This window comes from Cyclopterus lumpus, chromosome 3, assembly GCF_009769545.1.
Source record: "Cyclopterus lumpus isolate fCycLum1 chromosome 3, fCycLum1.pri, whole genome shotgun sequence".
Taxonomy (NCBI): domain Eukaryota; kingdom Metazoa; phylum Chordata; class Actinopteri; order Perciformes; family Cyclopteridae; genus Cyclopterus; species Cyclopterus lumpus.
Genome location: NC_046968.1, coordinates 24,936,391 through 24,958,927, shown reverse-complemented (window position 1 = coordinate 24,958,927; position 22,537 = coordinate 24,936,391). Strand labels below are relative to the sequence as shown.

The window sequence follows — 22,537 nt, the reverse complement described above, 5'->3', positions numbered from 1 at the left end:
TCCAACCAATATCTATAATATCTATAATCTATAATATTTGAAATGTTTACATATGGCCAGGTGTAAACCAAACAAAAAAAGTAAAATCACAAATGTGTCCGTTTTCTTTCCCATTTTTGCATAAATTGGCCACGGTGGAAAAAGAAAAGTGAAAACAGGAAATGGAACAGGGACACATTTAGCTGGTGCGCAGAGGGGAGCACAAAGGGCTCCTGCACCCTTGGTCATTTCCTGTCGCCCCACGTCCAACCTCTCCTGCCAGCCGTCTCCTCAGCGACGCTGGTATGACCATGAGGCGCACACACAAACAAACACACACACACACACACACACACACACAAAACAAACACACAGACACCTCTCCTCTTTTCCAAATACACACGCACAAACATGTCACCTTTAACCTCGAACAAAGCGTTCAATCTAACTGCATTAAGCTCAATCCATACACACACAGCCAATGACAGGTATTAACTGACTCGTGTTTGTGTGTGTGTTCATGTGTGTGTGTGTGTGTGTGTGTGTGTCTGATGTAGGGCTCGGTGCCTGGAACAGATGGTCAGCTCGCTGCTTAAAGGATAGGGAAGGAGGAGGTATTTAGGGTTGAAGCCATGCTGGCTGCTTCCGTTTACAATCACACAAGAAAAAGCAACTAACAGACTCTTTCAGGAAAACAGCAAAACTCAACCCTCCTCCAAAGATCTCCCCGGTAACAACCATCTCCACTGCTCCCTTGCTTTGGACCGCTTTGCACCTGCATCAACCGCAGAAGGGAATTATTAACTAATCATCAACAACAACAAAAAAGTCATTTATGTGGATAATAAAGTACTACAGGTGAAAAATACTAACTCTGCTTTTGCTCAATAAATTAGACAGTACTAAATAAATTCAGGGCAAAAGTGCTGTGACCTAAAAACAAAGATCACCTAAAAATAAAATGGGCTGCTCTGGCCGTCTGACAACCGACAAACAACAACCTCACTTGTTTTTATTTAATCCTTGTTGATGGATATTTGGCAGACGGGGTTTTGAAAAAGGATATTACAAAAGGAGGGAATAATAAACGAAGCGGCGACCCGGTTAGATAACCGGTGTTTACTTCAGTTGAATCAGGAAAGATTCAAGCAAAAGAAATATGTGAAAGTAGAGTAAAACATGGGAGAGGATGAGGCAAACGGGAGAGAAAAGGTTTCGTCACATTCTGCTGTTTATATGCCGTTCACAGATATAATATATATTTTTTATGTTTAAATACCTTCAGTGGCATGGTAGCGTCTGAAGCATCAGCATGATGATAAAATAATGACAATCGTCTCATTTCATTGTGGTTTAAACCTCCAATATGTCATCAAGATAATGGAAAAGAAAAATACCCAAACCACATTGTTCCTGCACTGGTCCCTGAATCCCTGAAACCACCCCCACAAATTAAGTTGTTGTCCAGGTGATACACAAAAAAACTCTTCGTGAATGCTACTTAACTTAAACTATTCACTCTTCAGACCTACATGGACCACCACAAGGACAAATTACTAAAAACGTTCACACATCACAATTGTTGCACTTTTTGTGAACTGTGAAACAAAGTGCCACAGTGAGCGAAGAAGAAGAAGAAGAAGAAGAGGATGTTTGAGGCATGATGTCATTTTCACCTGAGCGCTGTGCACGGTAACTTTAAAAGAAAAATGCTTGATGGAGATAAGCTCGAGGTTTGTGCCCTGGAGGAAGTGACAAAGCGGGGGGGTGGGGGAGGGGGTTGCACAGCTGGAAGGAACCTGCAGTGGCCTCTTCTTCATTTACGTCCTCCAGATCTGGTTACTTCACCTGAATGAGGGTGTAGGAATCACAGGCAAGTAATCTGAGCCTGGAATCTGTTTGATGGTACTTTCTCTCTCCTCCTCCCCTCCTCCCCTCCACCCACCAAGAGACAGCAGATCAGGACTGACCCAATCTCAACAAAGATGTGGATAGTCAAATATGTCACATATGTAAAACAAACACAAATGTTAAAACTCAGGTCAGATGTTATCCGAGTTCACCAGAGTTGAGATTAATGTGTACTTGGATCAGCTGCAGCAGGATGTGTCGTATTTGTGTCCTCACTTGTAGTACAGTAGATTTATTAAAAATCAAAGCATCGGACAGATGGACTGATTTTCTATGGCATCGAAACATCTGGAAGAAGTCCTTTTTTCCTTTAACCGACAGCAATGGCATATTCATTGGTTTTGTAGGTCAAACATGTTGGCGAGGTTTCTCAATTCGAAGATGCATCTTTTGCAGTAATATAGAAAAGTGTGGATGCGACACATTGAGATGCATCCAGAATTATCGTGCTTTCAAATCGTCGACAGGTGAATCGTACACCTCCAACGTGGATTCATGGAAGACTTACTTCCCCGAAACACTCGCAAATGCACGTCATTTATTGACAGAATATTATGGTTTGCATTCATTCTGCAACTCCCTCCGAGGAGAGCTTCAACCATGCGAGTCCGTCTCCTCAATGGCTGCCATTGTTGCCGAGGAGTGAAGGATCAAGTTTGGTCAGCTTTCTACGAAGTGAAATCATCCTTCTGAAACGCTGCGTGTGCGTGTCCATGTGTGCGTGTGTGTGTGTGTGTGTAACTCGTGACTTCTATAGAAATGAGTTTGAAAAGATACATAATATAATATACAAACAAGACAATATTTTATAGTGTTGTTTTTTCATGGCTGGGAAACCAAGACAGTCCAACCAATAGTGTGTCTGTCTTGTAAAAAAAACAGACAATGACAAACAGTTTTCTACGTTGGTGTTATTTGGATGCTCCATTTATTAAATCTTTCATTTAAAAGCGGAGCTAAAAAGGCCAGTAAAGGTTTCACTGGGTGTGTTCACAATTGGTAAGCAGTGACAACGGCTGTGGTGGCTGAAACACATAAATAAGCAGGCGTGTCATCACCATTTCAAACACATGTTTGGCCTTATTAGTTGTACTAGTTGATAACTATATCATTTTGAACCCTTTCGTTTCAAAAACAGGTCAAAAACATATATTTTAGTGAATTTAACGGACAATTTGAGCTTGTGTCAAGCTAAAGGTCCGTTTTAATTTCCTCCATTTGACAAGAGAGAGTTATTGACATAAGTACCATAAAAAGTATGATTTAAATTCGACTGGAAAGTTCGCAGTCCATGAACTTTGATATACATTTTATATGTCATGGGAATGTCGTTGGCTGGAACATGTTTGACGTTTTTATTGCCGACTGAGTCAGTTTTTTCCTGAATACTTTTTTTATATACATTTGGAAAGCAGTAACAAAAGGGTGCGCTTAGTTTATTTGCGTCCACGAGGATCATGACGTGTGAGAGATAAGGTGCTAATAATGGCAGCGCAGATAAGACACATAAAGCCAGACTATGTCATGCAGTATAAATACCATGCGGGAACACATTTCGCTGCTTTTAATAGGGCCACGCTGCCTACCCCCCTCCCTTCCTCATCGTTACAGGCTGAAGAAATTTCTCTTCAGACATAACACTTATACAGTACAAGCAGTCATAAAAACCCTCTGTAAAAAAAAAAGAAGAAGGGTTGCGAATTAACTGCTGAAAATGAGACTACACTTTGATGGAAGATTGCCCGAAAGTGTTAAAAAGAAAATTAAACAACGCTCCCGCAGCATTTTCTATAAAAGAACTTTCGCAGAACACAGTGTTGTAAACAAAGACATGTTGAGAGCAGGCTTGTTTAACTGTTTAACATCATTGGAGTATTTTTTACATGTTGTCTTGACTGAGATCCAATCGAGATCTAAAACTGAACTTCTTGCAGAATCCATATATACATTTATTTATTTTGTGTCACTTTTACATTCATAGTAGAATTGCACTAAGTAAATCTGCCTTTATCGGTTTCATTCATCGCTTCTGAGGACACAAACATCTAGTTTTAATAAAAGCTATCGGTTCTGGACGATTAAATCTAGTGTGAACTCAACGTACAAGACTAATAAAAAAAAGTTTACGTTTAAACCGAGAGTCTCCATTGAGGGGCTGGCGATAATGTATTAGTAGTAACATGTACTCTAGTAAACATAACAAAAAAAGAATATCTGTTCTCCAAATCATTATGCCTTGCTCTTAAATATGTGATTTAGTGTGAATTGTATGCAACTTGGTTCATCTGGCAGTTTCACCTCAGTGACTTCCAATGAAAAACTGTGCGCCTGGTTAAAAGATGAACTTGTAATTAATAGTTTTGAATGCCAATATAAAATAATCCCCCAATATGGATGTGGTTATCCAGATGTACTTTATGCTAGCATGCTTCACTAGCATAAAAATTGGGATTTCATGTTGGTGGAGCAGCAACAAAAGAAGTCAACAGCAACAACAAACATTTAAATACTAAACTACTAAATGTGTATTATGATCATAGTGATCATAAAGAGTAATATTTAAAAATACTCTTGTTGTTCCCAGCACGTCAGATCTATCCACCACATAGGGAGGTAATTTCTTCAGAGTTCAAGAGGACAAGCCCCGGCTATATGAAAGGACCGGAGAGGTCAGCTGATTGATGAGTGGCGGTGGAGGTGCCGCGCGAGCGCCGACATGTCCAACAAACGCACACAGACACATAATTACAGGTCACCATTCCTCGTCGAGCGGAGCGCGGCATTTACGTGCGGCTCGTATCGGACGCTGCGTCGAGCAACGCGAAAGATAGCCACGTGGACACGGAAATCTGCAGTCCGATAGTTTGCACATGAATCCACGTTACTGATGGTTTTTAACACTATGAAGAAATACAGGTTCCAGTTTACGGCCAAGAAGCAAGAGTGTGAAAATGATCTTGAAAACAAAATGGTACATTACAAAGAAAAATAGAAAGAAGTTGGCTAGCTTTTTCTACCGGAGTAGCGTTAGCATGTTCCAGCTAGCTAGCGGGTTAGCAGTTAGCTCGTTTAGCAGGAGCCCTGCAAGTTATCCTGGTAAAGCCGCAACAAACAAATAGCACAAGTTAAAGCCCATAGATGACTGTAGAGTTTGTTTTTGTAGCTCTGACTGCAGGCGTAGACCTAACGTCCAGTTTGTTACACCACTTCAAAGTGTAAAAAACACATTACAGGATGATGGCATCTACAAATGCAAAAGGTTGACAGAGGTTAACTTTGTTTCTCGACATGGTGGTAAATTTACTGTAACTTGAGGATGTGGCCCGGCAGCCCACTGCAACTTCTCCCTGTATTTAACTCGGTGCTGAATGACCATGTTTGACGCTCACTTTGGTCAACGGAAAACGAGGAGCGCAGGATGCCAAAGCTGCCGTCAGCGTCTTTAACATTTCGGTTTTTGTGGTTTTGTTAAAATTGCAGTTAATACATGCAAATGTTTCCTCAAAGCTCAAATGTGTAGACTGTGCTCAGTGCTCCAGAACCTGGACTTTTCTTTTCAACACCGGTAGACTTGCCAACGCAGGAAATACTCCCAGCAGCTTACGAATGCTCAAAGTGACTGAAAGCAGCTCCAATTCTTCAGATTATGCTTCTTTTTTTTTTTTTTTAAAGGGGCATCGACAACTAATCTGAAACTACTTTCGACTCAATGAGAAAATCCATTTTGTTCTTTTATAATAATTATTCATAAACTTTCTAGGATATTTAACAACAAAAATAGACATGTAATGAGCCGGTTCTGTCGGGGAACATTTGGGCAGATGTTCTGATGTTTTCTTTACTGAACTCTGCTTTGTTTGGTCCATTTCAGCCGATCAGAATGCATCTTGTCACGTTAAAACAATTATTCAATATAATAATCTATTGTGATGAAAGAAAAAAAATGTAGACATCGTGATTCACAACTACATTTTCTAAATTTACACTAAAATGGTCTTAATAAAAATGAGAAAAACACTCCGTTAACTAGTTTTGAACTAGGATAGTGATGAATAGTGCTTTGATGCAACATTCTCAAACACAAAGTTAAAATAACTACTCTGATTTGGGGCAAATAAAACTTCAATCATCAAGTCACATGCACATATCTGATTCCTGTGGATTTTTCAGTTTGGCCATAGAATTAATAATTAATTTTACATGTCATTTAGCTGGCGCTTTTATCCAAAGCGACTTACAATAAGTGCATTAAGCCACGAGTCCAAACTCAGAACAACAAGAATCAAGAAAGTACAATTTCTTCAATAAAGTTAAACTACAAAGTGCCATCAGTAAGAGACATTTAAGTGCTGCTAAAGTGCTACTACGGCGCTACCTTCCCTATTTAAAAAGGTATAGTCGAAAGAGATGTGTTTTTAGTTCGCGACGGAAGGTGTAGAGCAAACAGTCGTGACTTTGTAGAGTGTTTAGCTCGAAGTGAAGGAGCTACAAGCCGATTGGCAGAAGCCGAGCGAAGTGAACAAGGTGGGGTGTACGGTTTGACCATGTCCTGGATGTAGACCGGACCCGATCTGTTCGCAGCACGGTACGCAAGTACCAATGTTTTGAAGCGGATGCGGGCGGCCACCGGTAACCAGTGAAGGCCGCGGAGGAGCGGAGTAGTGTGGGTAAATTTCGGGAGGTTGAAGACCAGTCGAGCAGCTGCATTCTGGATGAGCTGTAGAGGTCGAATGGCATTAGCAGGTAGACCTGCCAGGAGGGAGTTACAGTAGTCCAGCTGTGAGATGACCAGAGCCTGGACCAGAACCTGTGCCGCCTTCTGAGTGAGAAGAGGTCGTATTCTCCTGATGTTGTACAGCATGTACCTACAGGAGCGTGTTATTGCGGTAATGTTGGCAGTCAGGGAGAGTTGACCGCCGAGTGTCACGCCGAAGTTCCTGGCAGTCGGAGTCGGGGCCAACACGGAGTTGTTGAAGGTAATAGTCAGGTCGTGGATGGGAGAGCCTTTCCCTGGAAGGAACCATTAATATCTAGTTGAGCTAGATTTACCGCCCTGACAAACCATTAGAGAGGAATAAGTCCAGATTAACTGAAGGGAGTGGACAGTGTCCCGACTGAATTCCTTCGTCAGTTAAAGCCCAGAAGGAAGACTCGTCTTTGTTTCTCGTGCACAGACAGTGACGTGGTTTCGGGGGCCTGAAACTAACATTACTACCTCCGTGTTGCACGCTCACTCGAGTCTCTCTTGGAGTGGCTAATGAGTAGGAAGCGGTGGCCGGGGGTGTGGAACATGAGCTCTGACCGAAATATACAGAGAGTAAAGCGTGAGCAAAGTGTGAAAGACGAGGACGGAGACTGAAAGGAGAGACGGACAGACAGAAGAGGATGTTGGTTTCCCGAAATGTGATCTGTGGGAAAGCGAGAGTGAGAAATACTGAAAACCAACCTGGCTTTAAAGCATGCCGAGACACCACCGTGTATCATTACCACACATCAACACATGGTCTATTTCACCATTCCAGTGACACATAATAGAGGACAGATTGGTTAAAGGATAAACCTCATATTTATATAACATTTTGATATTCGGTTGTTATCTATGAAGGAAAAAAATGCCTCAAAATTTAAGGGTTTGCCGATTTTCATCTCATATTGCAAATTGAATTGTTTCTGCTCATATATTTAGAAACAAAGTATTGACGAGACAGGTCTGTTGAGGGGAAACAGACCGAGAGTCTATGGATCGATTGTCAAAAAGAAATATTTTTAAATCCATGGCTGCTACTAAATGTATGAGAAATGCATTCAGATTAAAAAAAAATTGGACGGCATGCATTTGGAAATGTTAATCAAAGCTGTAAACCATCCAGAATTTGTAGCTAAGGAGCTAAAACTTTCCAAAACAAAAAAGGGATGGTCCTTTAAAATTCTCGTAATTTCGTTTTTAAGCTGCAATTCAAAGTCATTAATAACAAACCACATGCTCACGAGACTGAAACAGGAAAACATTACGGTGGAAAAAGTTGAAATCGACGACCACGCGTTGGCCTTTTATACCGCTGGTATTTCAGGTCACAGGAAGTGAGTTACCAAGACACCTGAGTCAGTGAGGCCGGAGCGGCGCTGGAACAAGTCCATGCCTGAATCAGTGTCCACACCGTAATTAAAAATGACTGACGGCCTCTTAGGCCCGCCTGTGCACACAGCAGAGGAGATCTGTGGCTGGTCACTCTGAATGAAGCGCCGGGCCGACACCAACTCGCTCTGCATTCCACCCACACGAAAATATGACACTGGAGGAAGTGCTGTGTGCGTGTGCATGTGCATGTGTGCGTTCTAAATTAAAAGCCCAACTGTGCGGGACCTATTATTGTTATTGCCCGAGGTGGACTGGAGGGAGAGAGCAGAGGAAGGAAATTAATGCAGGAATACAGCAGCAGTTCCAAGGACAACATTGTAGGAAAAAGGAACAAAAAGAGATTGCATGCTACTGTGTGCTCTGATATCTCTGCAACTTCTGTACCAACAACTTGTATCTCGTTTGCGCTACTTTCACCGACTCGGTATTTTAACAAGCATTCCCGGAGGAGGAATATTGTGGCAAATGTGGTTAATCCAACCAGTTTCAGTCAAAGCTTCAATGTGACTTTACTTCCAGACACAAAAACAAAACCATTAAACAATGCGAGGTCAAGTCGAAAGCTCGTAAATGACCTTGATGGAAAAACCACAAGTTACAATGTACTTCTCTCATGACTCAATGTGGGATAATCATTCGAGTTAATGATGACTATGTACTGCAGCTGGGGGGTTTGGTGGGGGGGGGGGCACGAACGGTGGGAGTAAACAGCGCCACTCCTCTGTTGTCGCCATGGAGAGTTCCACTTCCTGTGTCCACTCCCAGGACAATGACAGCAGCTTTGGGTGAGACAGGAAATGTAGCTCAGTGGGCTTCAACATAACACATGAAGTTGGTAATAAAGATGCATTCTTTTCTTCTTTTTTTTTTAGCAGATCGATCTTTGAAGCCTATTTTTTAAAAAAAAGGAGGTAAAAGCGGAGAAACAGTAAGTCATGAATAATAAACTCTTAGTCACACAAATCATTAAATTGGCAATCAAGACTTTACACGCAACCGGCTCTGGAGTCAAACTGAAACCACAAATGAAACACAGCTGACGACGGCGCCACATACAAAAGTGAAACCCATTGCATTGCGGCGCGCTCACTTAAAAAAACATGAAAACATCAAGGAACCGAAACACAAATAAAAAATATATATATATATATATATATATATATATATATATGGACTGTGGTGAAAGAGTGACAGAGCCAGTTCTACACCACGTAGTGCAGGGAAGGAAAAAATAAAAGCATTTCGATGGAGAGGCTTTTTAAGCAATGCAACACAACCAGACATGTGACATTTTAGACAATCCCAGACGGTCACACAGTGAGGACCGGCCGGGTGTGACGAGGGTGCAGACTCCACTGCGTGGACAACACCTTGTTTTTCACCCTCTTTTGTTTGAAAGAACAAATGTAATTCCCCCTCCCAATTAGTACAGAAAATTCACAAACATACAATAAAAAAAAATGTGTTCAACGGCTTTTTTTTGGCTTCGTTTTGGACAAACAGTATTTCCTGTTTTTAGGGTCCAGGTGGAACAAATGAGACGGTCTCGTCAGCTGATCCTGAAACGGCTGCTTCTAAACCTGTAGTCTGTCTCCAGCTCCGAGTCTCCACTGCAACTCTTTGTCTTTCCCCATCAAGCCCAACTTTTACTCTGGCTTATCCACATGTGAACTGAATTCTCTTGGAGGTCGGAGACATCCGACCGTGTGAGTTTTCTTGTTTCTTAACAAAGGGGAGCGTCTACATGCAGATATTCAGAGCCTGCGAGTGTGAGAATGAACCAGGTCAGTTTAAGTCAAAGCACTAATGGTGTTCAAGGACACAGCATCACATTGTCATGAATGTCCTCAGTACGTCATAAAACTACGACATCTTACATAAAAAAAGTTAAGTATGAAGAGCATTAAAAAAGGAAAACCATTACTAATTTTCCTACCTACTCCACATGCATATAGGGCCATGTCTGTGCAGCTTTCCCAGCATGCCTCCCCTTCACTCGATAACAATTATAATCTAATTAAGCTACTGTAGTTGGAGAAATGTGATATACCACGTTCTGTATGCCTGTTCACTCGGAGACAAGACCTTTGCTCTTGAACTGACCTCACATTTACAGTTTATTGTTTCAGAAGAGTGGAAGAAATGGTTTTTTTTTTTCTTTCAGACTCTGGAAATATCAATGGGACGCTGCACAGTCTACATTTGGCCGGTGGAATAGGAAAAGTACACCGCCCCGCAATACAATAAATTAATAAATAAGAAAAAGGCCAGCAAATGGAAGTCACATCATCGGCAGCTGTTGTTTTAGAAGGCATTACGCGTTTAGGATAAATGTTTCTCGAGGTAATCATTTCCAGAAATCTGATGTTAACTTCTAAAAAAAAAAAAAAAAAAAAGTTCATTAAATCCATATGGGTGTTTTTTTACAGCATGTTTTCAGTGCTGAAAAAATAGAAACATTGAAAGAGTACAGCGCCCCCGATCACCAGTGTTTGTTTTTTTTATTTATAAAACTGTACGTCTCACTGAGTGGAAGTGACTGGTATCATTATTTTTACGGTAACATGAGGCTTGACTTAAACATTGCTTTATGACTATGTAAAACAAAATGTCCAGAGACATTTAACTTTGGACATAAGACAGCCGTGGAAGTTGTTCAAAGTACCACGTTTTCTAGCTCAGCTCTGACGCATGACGTGGTAATGAGATGCAAACACAGAATTTGTAATTTGTGCTATTGGGCTATACAAAATAAAACTGAATTGAACAGAACAGAATGGATCGGCCCCCCCATTGTCATCGATACCCGATCCAGCTGTCGGAGTCACTTTTGGCCCGATATCTGGATCGGAGCATCGAAATTTGTCATATGTAAAAAGAAAGATTTCGCATGCTGACTGACACAAATGTGAAAGAAAAAAAATCTGCTGATATTAGCTCATTGTAGACATCGGGATCGGTATTTGTTTTTCAACTGTACAATGATCCTTACCGATGCATGTCTCGGTTGCTATTTTAAGGGAACTTTATCAGCGCCAAACATCCCGTATCGGTCGGGCTAAAAGTAAAAGTAAACAAGCAGGTCGAGGATTTATCAGGGAGTGGAAAGAAGAGGAGGAAGAGGAAGACGGCGAGGGAAGAGAAGGTATCATTGACCCGGATCGTGCACACTCCAGAGTCTGTTGGGCCAAAGGGTCCCATTCAGCCACCTCTGACCTGGAGGGGGGCCGAAGCAGTCAACGTGTAAAAACACCCGATGCCAACAAGCAGCAAGGTCGTGTGTACAACCGCGATTGGGAAGCATGCAAACACTCAACGGGGACGGACACGAACCACTCAGACTAAGAGAGGCTGCGAGTGCCAGAAGGACTCATCTCGTCTCTCACAGCCGAGTGGAGACGAGCAGTAATGAGCGTAGCCGCTCACACAGCACAGGGCCGAGACGCCTCCAGCCCTCACACACACGTCCTCTAATGCACACTTGTTTCTTATTTTTTGAAATACCTGCGACGAGGTCAAGCATTTTTTTTTTTTTGGACACCTAACCGGGGAGCCATTTAAAAAAGGCATCACTGTGAATCACGGAATACATGAGTGGGCACCATTGATCAAAAGGAAAAAAGGTTACAATGCATTTTGGTAATTCATAAGAGCGCACTCGTGGGTTTGCAAGTCAGTGTGTATAACGGCAAGTTAAACCACACACACACACACACACCATTTTAAAGTTACATTTGTTGGCTTTTCTGGAAATCAACTGACTTTCCCCCCCCCCCCCCCCCCCCCGTCCATCCCATCATTGATGGTTTTCTATAATGAACACAGACTAAACGATCGAATCCAAAATCATCGATGCGACGGCAAACCGTGCACTAAAAAGTAATGACATGTCATCACGTCTAACTCGGGGTCTGAATGTTAAGCATCATCTTAAGCACATCTGTTTAGCGTATTAGGAAAAAAACATGACCTGTAATTACAGGGCAGCGTTAACAGTGGCTCTCGCTGCAGGACGGGGGACGGGGGCGACGGGGGGGGCGACTGCTGTCTCTCTTCCTTCAGCACACCGCAGGCTTTTTTTGAAATCTGAGCCTGGTGGTGCAGTCAGAGCCGCGGTCGCCAGAGAGAGAGAGAGAGAGAGAGAGAGAGAGCTGCAGCATGATGATAACGCATGTTTGGTTTTCAGGCCTCGAGGAGACGTTGGCGAGAATCTCTCGGAGAGGCTTCCTAAGACGTTATATGACCTCATGGTTTACTGCACACCCAAAGCTTGTGGGGAGATGATGTGGCGCTGATTTTTGGTAAAGTGTAGTCTAAAATTAAATAAACTAGACTCGTAGAAAACTTCCATTCTCAGATACTCTTTTCCCCTTTGTATTATTAATGAGTGATCTTCATGCTGTTATTCTGCGAGGCACTTTAAAACGTCTCTCAACTGGCAGACGAGTCTCCGTGCGTTCTCAGATTTCCCAGAATTCCCTCTGACAACGTGCACGGTCTTGTTTTATTCAGTCAGTTTTCGTGCACAATAGTGATTGGTTGATTCTTTATTGTGCTTGCATTGCATTCTGGTCTACCGAGGACACAAACAGCCATCCCTCCTCATATTCTAACGTGGGTTTCTTCTTCAGTGGTCACCAAACATTGGGTACTCTGATTCTTCTGGTCGCACTTCTTCAATGTTCTGTTGTCAAACTCTATAGTGGATTCAGAACCAACACTAATGGCTCTCGTGAGAGATAATCCATTGTTTTTTGCGTAATATTATTTGATAGAAAATTGTTGAAAGTGCCAATCACAATTTCACAAATGTCTTGCTTCATCCTCTTTAAACTCCCAAAACACAACATGACACAAAGCAAAGAAAAGCAGCCCATTTCCATACGTGTCGAGTCATTTCAACGCTGGCTGCAGCCTCGGCCTCTCTCCGCTCTGTCCTTCCTCGCCTAAAATTTTTTTTTTTTAAAAACACTACGTCAAACGACGGCGCTGGGTCCGCGAAGAACAACAGATTTTGCAGCTGCTTTCTCGGTTCAATGTCGCACACGCCGAGGAATTTATTGCTTTGACTACATTTCACCATCAACACGGATTTGAACATCCACCAAAAGAAGTTGGGGGACTTTCCCTTTAAAAAACAAAAAAAGGACACTACAGAACATCATGCTTTAAAACCATTTAACCAAAAGAGAGGATTAGCATCCAGAACAAAAAATAAATTTAAACAATACTTCATTCTCTCTCTGTTGAGAAAGGTCGCGACAGTCCAAGCCTCCATCTGACCCTTTTTTTGGGGTCAAGTTTACAGACTCAAACAGGACTTTGGGAGGTAAAACTCATGGTGGGCTCTTTCCATTCTGAGTGGAGCACTCGGGACAATAGAGACCCTCTAATTGTCTCCAGGGTGTCGGACTGTACATGGTTCAACCGGACCGACCCAGTCGAAATGCATCAGCGGGGCAATCGGGACGAGTGCAGGTGTCAACGTACGAGGACGCTTGTGTCACTCTGCCGTGATTCACGCGTTGACCCGATGATTCAGACGACTTTAAATAAAAGTTTGTTTGTTCAGACGGCGAGAGAACAAAAAGCACTTCTCCCCGGCTACGAGAGACGTTTTGTCTTGTTGACGTCTGCTCGGTGGTCAAACTGCACTCAAAACAAAGCCCTCTTCCTTCTCACAGACCACATATCTCTTATTGCGTCTCGTCTCTCGTCGCAAAAAAAAACAACAAAAGATGCCGCCGCCAAGGCTGTACCTTATTAGGCGTTTAGTCATTTTAATACACAAAGTATATTAGTGTTTTAAATGGTTTGAACGTCTCTTAATGCCAAGAAAGTATTTGTTTAAATACCAGGGATCTGGATACAGATGGACAAAAACATACCAAACTCGTTAACTTTACCACCAAATTTCAAGGAAATCTGGTGTGAAGATTTTAAGGATATTCTGAAAACTAAAAAACCTTTTTGCCATAAAAAAAAAAAAACTTCAACAGAAAAATGAAATCATGAATAATTTCACGGCATAAAAAAAAAAAACCTTAAGTTAAAACGTACTACATGTGGGAGAGTTGTCCTTCACATAAACTTGAAAACAAAGTAATCTGCCGACGACCGATGACAGCTGCACCCTCTGACTGACTTAATCCTATTTTAGGTCATTTTCTTAAATAAGAGCAACATATGTTATTGCGCCACACTTCCTCAGTTAATGGTTAGCCTTATAATAACTTTAAAAGTGGCCTGTATCACCAGCTCCTTTACCACACTGATTACTATAGCATAGATTAGAGCATTCCAGCTGTTGCCGAGCTGCATTTCAAATGCAGCTTATCTCCGCCTGTTTGTTGTCCGTTAGCCACAACTATCTGCTCTCTTCCTCCCCTCTTGCCTCATTCTGACGGAGCGCAGACTACTGTAAGTGTAAACTGACAGAATTCCTCGCAGATAAGAGCGGCAGCAGCGCAGCCAACTCCACGCCGCCTCTCCTTCTGCCGTGGACGGTGCCCGTAGCCGCTCGGGCCTTTTTGAGAAAACTCGTTTTGAAATGTGACTAACTTTTCTTTTTTTTTTTTTAAAAACCTGTTCCTGCTGTGCTCCTGATGTGGATGAGGCATCATGTGCAGGCGCATCCCATCCTATAGCTCCACACCTCCACCCTCTCTTCGCGACTGCGGTTTAAGAACTTCAAATGATCGTTACGATTTAAGTAATTCGAGGCTGCCTTCTTTTCTCCTTTTCTTTTAAAATCAGATTTATTAAAATTCACCATATCATAGATTAGAAAGTTCCGTACAAATTGTATTCGACAGCCCGTTCCTCCCAAAGTGACTTCTTTCAAACTGATCCATGGCATTTCACCCCAAGACAAATTTCTTCATATTAGTATAGTATAGTATTCATAGTATAGTATGAACTTTTTTGATAATGAAATGAAAGACCACAGGAAAATCATTTTTTGGGACGCTAATCTTATTTGGTTTCGCAACATTTTCAAATGTTGACATCATTTTTTTGGCTCTAGACTGGATGATAAAAGGCGCTGCTGAACCTTTGATTGATAAAAGCTTTTCCCATTCATAAAACAAGACTCCTCAGGACAACTCCGAACATCATCGTCTTCCAAAGAGAGATGGGAATCTTGAACATTGGCAAAGGACCGGGAACTTGTTTATTTGATTACGTGCACTTCAATACTGCATTCAAGAACATGTCATGTGTACATAAAGCCATTTGTTAATAAGGTTACGCTAATACAAATTTAACTTTCTTTCCATCTCCTTGACTAGCCGGTAGACCAGACATAAAACTAAATACATCAAGTGATTTCCTTCAGATGTGAATGGTACATGTCACCCTGAGTGGGTCGTAAAGAACATAAACACAACACTTGCCGGTTTAATACCCTCATTAATACGTCCTGATGCTTCGACATAAACAATGTAAAAGGAGTCAACAAGCTAATCACACTTCTCACTGTTCTGCACGTGGACAGTATGGTGAACCATCATTACACACCAGCACATGCCTGAGGATTAACCGTGGGCCCGGTCCTGTCTGCACCGTGAGGCAGCAGGGGGCCACGAGCTATTGTCACAGCTGTGTCACAAAACACACACGCGCACACGCACACGCACACGCACACACTCTGCAAATCACAACTTTAGTTTGTAGTCAGTGCTCCGCTGCCAAAGCCCTGCAGTAATGTGGCCGCTGGCATCTGGAGGCTTTGGCCATTGAACCTGATATTCCATTCAAGAGAGGATCTATATCCACATCTGACTTCATCCTTTCGCCAGCACGGTCCTTTTCCAAAAACCTTGAGCACTTAAAAGCTCCCCAAACTGCTTTCTTTGCACGACATTCACTTCTTATGACATTTTCTAAGCTTTGACTTAATTATTTTCTCAGAAAAAAAAAGAAGACTTTGAACGCTCGCTTCTCCGTCCAAAACAAACCTTTTCGGAGGATGGAATTTAATTTAGGGGAACACAAACTGAGCTTCCAAACAGATCACTGTTGTTTGTTTACTCCATTTCACCATTTTAAGGGATTCATTAAAAAAAAAAAAAAACGGACGAGTTAAGCTCCTTTTCACATAAAGAAATTTTTTTTTTTTTTTTTAAAATCGCACAAGAACACAATGCACTTTCTTCTCTCAATCTCAGTGCAGCTACTGTTAGCGGCACCAGTGAGTTAATGAGGGGAAATGCAAAACGCGGAGCTAGCTGAGCCTTTGAGGCCAAAGCCTCCCTCATATAATGGGCTACTAAAGAAAGGGGAGCTTTGTTCAGTGCAACACAAGCAGGTTCCTCTTTAATGACTTCATGTGCATGCCAATCACTTGCGCCACACAATCCCATCATGCAGCCACTTTTCAGGACATCGCGGTCACGTCGGCTCCGCTGCACGTGACTCCCGCTTTTCCCAACCCCGAGACACAAGCTGCGGCCGTGGCTCGGCAGGTGACACCTCAAGGGCCGATGATGGGGTGGGGGTGGGGTGTCATTCCCATTTTCAGATTATTAAACGCTGTGCTTGAGAGAGAAAAAAGAAAGAAAAAAAAAAGGAGTTGCTGCGAATGTGCAAAGAAGTCGCCACGAGCACGGAGAGGCTTGTTCCATCCCATTTTAAAGTGGACAAAACATTGTGTTTGAGAACAAAGAAAACAAATGTGAGGATGTGGGCCCCCGAATTACGGTTGTAGCCTTCTTCCCAAAGCTGCAATTGTACAGGAACTGCAACTGTGACACAGTGGTAATAAATATATCATAAATAGGCCTATTCACGCAGTCACAGTCACTCTGTATTAGGGGCCACGGTGTGGGGAACTTTAAGCAGGAAATGAACAATGTAAATCTCCTCTCATCACGTAGATACTTTCCTATAGCCTCCTGTTCAGCTAGAAATGTATGATAACATAATGTGTTTGTACTCCTCCAGACAGTAAACTGAATATTGAGTTTTGGACCAAAGACATTCAAATCCGTATAAATTGCGGCCCGAGAAAGCCGATATTCTGATCATTCAGAATGGAAAAGCACTGCGTGAGTCACCCCCAGCAGCGATAGCTCTCTTAACCTTATTCTAATTTTGATTTCTGTATAATATCTGCAGATGTATTTCTCAAACCACAGACATATTTCACTGTCAAAAGAATGTGAGGGTATATATATATATATATACTGCTGATAAATATCTTATGACAGGAGGGTTTAAAACTGCATGGAGGAGGTTTTCTCTTTCTGCCATCGTGACAACTCAGCTGGTTTGCATCTAAAATGTGCTGCAGTTTATTTATGACACTAAGACACAGAGGAGGCTTCTTCTTTTTGCCCCAAAAAAAAATGATCTCAAGGACACATAACTCAAACCATCCAGGAAAAACCTGCATGTGCGAACGGTTAAAACATGACACGGTTGTAACATCTCAGATCATATTTGCATTAATTTATTGTGTGCCTGAATCCCAAACGATGGCGCTGTGGAGATGAAACTCTGCATGAAGCGATGCATTGTTTGTATTAACGGTTTGTGCACCTTCATCAAACTTGGCACGGTTTCTGAATAAAGTTCTTCCGAGCTGTTCCAAAGTTAAAAGCTGCAATATGTTCAATACAACCACAGAACCTCCTGCAAAACCTTCAGAAAAACCCCTTTGAGCTTCCAGGACCCCAGCTCGGGTCTCTCAGGTGGTGCCGGTGATATCGGCCGACACAGACGGGGAGAAGAGGGGCCCCCGATGCGATACAAACCCGAGGCCAGTCTTTTTAGAAATAGCAGACAGAAGGGGGCCTGCGGGGTGTCAGATGTCGACGGGGACCAGTTGCCGGAGTCTCGGGCCTGGTCCGCCTCTCATGCTAACGGCAGCTGGGTCTTCTCAGACCTCACATTCCTGCAGGACAGACCCACTTCACCCTCATCACCCTCATCACCTGTGCTGTTCCGAGTCCAGGACGTGCTCTGGGGGGGGGGGGGGGACGACACATCATGGCTACTTGAATTAAAGTACGTTTTGCAGGGTACGGGGACACTGATCTAGAAGCAGCAACTACTAATGGTTTTACTAAAGAAAAGAGAGAATACATAAAACTTGGGTAAAGATAAACAGTGACATGGAGACGTTTAGCCCTGATCGTCACAGGAATCCTGTTCTAAATCTGATAGGGGTATTAAATATAATGCTTACACAGACGGTGATAGAAGACACCTGGTGGTGTATAGGTTACTGAACCGAGGACGTCATCACTGCCCTCATTCTCCTGTCATCACCCCACTGACAACTCTATAATAAAAAAGGAATACAAATGCCCATAAAAAGATCCTCAGAGACACCCCGAAGCCTCCAAGAGCTACACTAAAGTGACAAAACGGGGCACTAAATGACATCTGGCGTGGGGAGTGTGCAGCCACCGAGTGTCTGAGACTGGAGGCGCGTGCTCATGATTCAGCAGCTTCCTCACCCCGTCAGACCTCCTCGTGTCTCCATTGGCTCCACTGCATCATAAGTTGTGGCGTCTGACCTCCGCTTCATAATACATGTAAACATTTACCCCACCTCAAACCCCGTCAGCGAGTTGGTTACTAAACACCGGGAGGGGGTCCTTTCATTTATGCCGAATCATCCTGCGTGAGCACGTGAGTTTATGGAGGTTGTGTTGCCTTCTTTCAATGCACAACAACATCAACCTGCACAGGAACTACCCGACACACTCACACTCATCACAATGACATCAATAAAATCAAACAAAAAGCAACATCATCAACTTATATGTCACAGGGTGGCAAGTTCGGGTGTAGATCAAAGAGCTCTGGAGATGGCACAGTGACAGCGAGCTGCAAATCAAACTTGTCACACCACACGCAGCTAAATACACACAAACACACCTCTGGTTGTGACTATTCATTCAACACCCCCCCACCACACACACACCCCCACACACCCACACACACACCTTGAAAGCCACGAACAACCATCTTGCAAATGAGCGCATGACATTTTCTTGATTCACTGGTTGCTTTGCAGCCCCAAAGCCCCTCTTCCTACTGTGGGGCAGCGCGCACACACACACACACACACGCGCGCACACACACACACACACACACACACACACACACACACACACACACACACACACACACACACACACACACACGCACACAACAGTGTCCCAACTACTAAACATCACACTCTTACCTCCAGACGCGATCGCTGAAGTCAATTGTAAGTGGGGCTCAAGTGTTCCGTCCGCGCGCAGGATGGGTTTGCGGAGCCACAAACACCCGCAGGCGCACTAAATACCTTCGTCTCTATTTAATTCTCTGCATTCCCATTGAATTAATTGGTTTTCCTTCGCTCTCTTCCGCCGCTCGGCTCCGAACAACTCCTCGAAATTCAAGTCCTACTTGCGTTGCTTTTCTTTTCTTTTCATCATCCGTGCGTGTTCGCCGCCGTGGACGTAATTAAAAGAGCAGTCCTTTTCGCAACTCGCTGACGGTCGCTGAAAACTCCACTTTGCCTTGCTAATCAGTGCCGCCGCTCTGGGGGCGCGCGGCAGTGCGCGGTCACGCTGCTCCTGGGCGGGGAGAAAAGAAAATAGAGGAGGGAGCACGGTGAATGTATAAAAGGAGAGCGGGGAGGTGAGCGTGACGGAGCCGAGCCTCCCGGGAGCAAAGCTGTAGGGAGATTGTAATCTAGTGGCCGCACGAGATATTGCAACTTCCGCATTCATCATAACGCCCCCCCAGAAAAGTACTTTTTCCACAAACACAATCGTTAGCGGCTGTAAAATGGACTAAAAAATTTTTTATGAACCCTCAACGGCTGAATCAGGACTCCAGAAAGCATCATCTATGGACTCCAAAATGCTAAAGTGTGAGGATATACGCCGGAGACATATACATATAACTATCATACGCACACGTTGGGCAATACTCATAGGAATGAATGGGGCGCCATTGTTGAGCGAGTTATCAAGTTTATTTGATCCAGTCCTGTTTCCGTAGCGAGACAACCGGAAGTAGGCATGAGAACGAGATAACACGACAGCGCTAAACACACCACACACCACATGATTGTAAATTAAGTTTAAAACATATCTTTGCGTGTATTTTGAGTTTATATAAGATTTCTATGACAGGACATATGCTCTTTATTTTACATACATGACTAACCTTTGGATTATATAACTTTAAAATGTAAGCACCGATAACTTTTCAGTCACTGGAGGTAACAAAGCAGACGGGTAGCCTTTCAGTAACCGTACTGCGCAGGTACCCTGTCGCAAAAGAATAAACGTTTTCCGGCAGTGATTTACGTTAGTCATTGCAATGAGGTACAACACCTCGGTTTTCGTGGTACTTTTTACCTGAGTGTGTCTTTTACAGGTATGGACACTCAATCAAGTGCGTGTGTTTTAGTTTGACGTTTATGTCCTACGGGCTGACATCGCTTTACGGTCGAGTTGTTTGGCTTTATGTGACGGCAAAAGTGGTGGTAACGGGCACAACCGTTTTCATTTCCGTTTCACCAGTTAATAGCTAACTGCCTGCCGGCAACAACAAAAAAAGGTTAACTTAATGAACTGCAGTGATGTGATGCTCAGCAGTGACGTCACCGGCTGCCTGTAAATGTTTATAATAGTTAGGTGTATACGATCGTTAAGGTTTATGTACCTTTTGAACACAGCTTCGTCCATGTGCAGTTCATCAAGTGAAGATCAATAATCTGATGCATTTATTAGTTGTATTAAAATAATACAAAATATAAATTGAACCCAAATCATTCTTGATTGACTTGGCTGTACTGAAATGTTCTTTATTTTTCAGACGGGGCACGATGGACCCCGTAGTGCTGAGCTACCAGGACAGCCTGTTGCGGAGCACCGATGTGTCCTTACTGGAAGGACCTTACTGGCTCAACGACCAAGTCATCGGTTTTGCCTTTGCGTACTTTGACGCCGAGCGCTTCCAAACCCTGGGGGAGGCCGTCACCTTCATCAGCCCGGAGGTCACCCAGTTCATCAAGTGTGCTTCCTGCCCCAACGAGTTGGCCCTGTTCCTGGAGCCGCTGGATCTCGCCTCTCGCCGATGGGTCTTCCTTGCCGTTAACGACAACTCCAACCAGAGCGCCGGGGGTTCCCACTGGAGCCTTTTGGTCTACCATCACGACTCCAACCACTTTGCGCACTACGACTCTCAAAACGGCAGCAATTCGCAGCACGCGCGGCGCATCGCCGTCAACCTGGAGCCCTTCTTGGGCACGGGGAGAAAAGCGGCGTTCGCGGAGGAGCTCTGCCCGTCCCAGAAGAACAGCTACGACTGCGGCATGTACGTGATCTGTATCGCGGAGGCCCTGTGCGAGAAGACCAGGGTGGAGGGCTCGCCACGCCTTCCCGTGCGGATCATCACCCCGGCCTACATTACCCAGAAGAGGGCCGAGTGGTGCAGACTGATCCAGAGTCTCGCTCAGAATAACCTCTGTAGCGCTCTGTCCTTTCCTTAGCACGTTGACTGCCCCTCACAATAATCTGCTGCTGGAGCTACCGATTGCACTCCTTGGATACAGTAAATGCCTACTGTTGACATGTATTTCTATTACTATCATCCTTAATAATAGAGAAAAAGGATTTAAAAAAAAAAGAAAAAGATAATACATCTTATTTGATTCTTTGAGAAGGTGGTGTCATGTTTCTGGCTTGTATCTATCTACACAGCAACGTACAATATGTGAACCTGAATGCCAGCATGCCAAGAAGAAATGTACTCCTGTGTGCGTACTTTAGTGAGGGTGGAGAAAAGGAGGCACAGACTTTCTCCGTTGTATTAGTTTGGGGCGAATGTCGAAAATGTTTACACAGACTATTGCTCAGGGTCATTTCAAATGAACTAGAATTGACGATAAAAATGTGAAACCTTAACTTTTGGCTCCCGCTTCGTGTCACATGTTCATTCTGTCTGTTTTGAACACAACGACGAGCTTTTAAAGCACATTGCTGTACGAGGATGAGCCGGGCACTGTGTGTTGTGGCGGTTATTATGGGACGAAAGGCGACGTTGAGAGGTGGAATGTATGAAATGCTCTCACAAAAAGCATCAATCTCATAGTCTGTCGATCTAATAAACTTTATTGTTACATTTTTGTTGACAAAATAAATGGTAAATGTGCCTTGTGGTTTTTATTATAAGTCTTCATGTAAATATCTTGACATTTTTAAAGAGTAGTTAATGTATTATGTTATTTAGACTTAGAATTAAGTCTGACACATTAAAAAACAAACTTATTTTCAATCTTCCTATGAACAATTCAGTCAGGACCTTTTTATATTTCAATATAGCTTACCATTGAAACATCTTATTTTTGTTGTTTAAAAGAAAGTCATATAATACTTCCAAGAATGGAACTACTTGATGGATCGCAGCTAAATAAAGCTGAAACAAAGTATGAACTTCATTGTATTGCGACTGCAAGAAGTCTGTGGCAGTTATTATTCAGAAAACTGAAAC

At 43.1% G+C, this 22,537-nt stretch overlaps 2 protein-coding genes across 5 annotated transcripts in view; one reads left to right on the top strand and one right to left on the bottom strand.

The window, feature by feature from the left end:
- The window catches only part of myo9aa (myosin IXAa), an 89,926-nt gene extending 69,954 nt beyond the window's left edge, over positions 1-19,972 (bottom strand). The window contains 1 exon segment of the mRNA XM_034561195.1: positions 19,230-19,972. The gene's annotated coding sequence lies outside the window, so the exon portion shown is untranslated.
- On the top strand, positions 19,672-22,199 carry senp8 (SUMO peptidase family member, NEDD8 specific). 4 transcript variants are annotated; one of them, XM_034561164.1, is made up of 2 exons: positions 19,672-19,907; positions 20,861-22,199. In XM_034561164.1, exon 2 carries the CDS (start codon positions 20,871-20,873, stop codon positions 21,534-21,536), a length of 666 nt encoding a protein of 221 aa, XP_034417055.1. In that variant the 5' UTR covers positions 19,672-19,907; positions 20,861-20,870; the 3' UTR covers positions 21,537-22,199. The 4 variants fall into 4 exon arrangements, with proteins under 4 accessions (XP_034417055.1, XP_034417073.1, XP_034417046.1 ...); XM_034561182.1 differs by lacking the exon at positions 19,672-19,907 and adding an exon at positions 19,956-20,109; XM_034561155.1 differs by lacking the exon at positions 19,672-19,907 and adding an exon at positions 20,116-20,419.
- Positions 22,200-22,537: the final 338 nt, after the last annotated feature.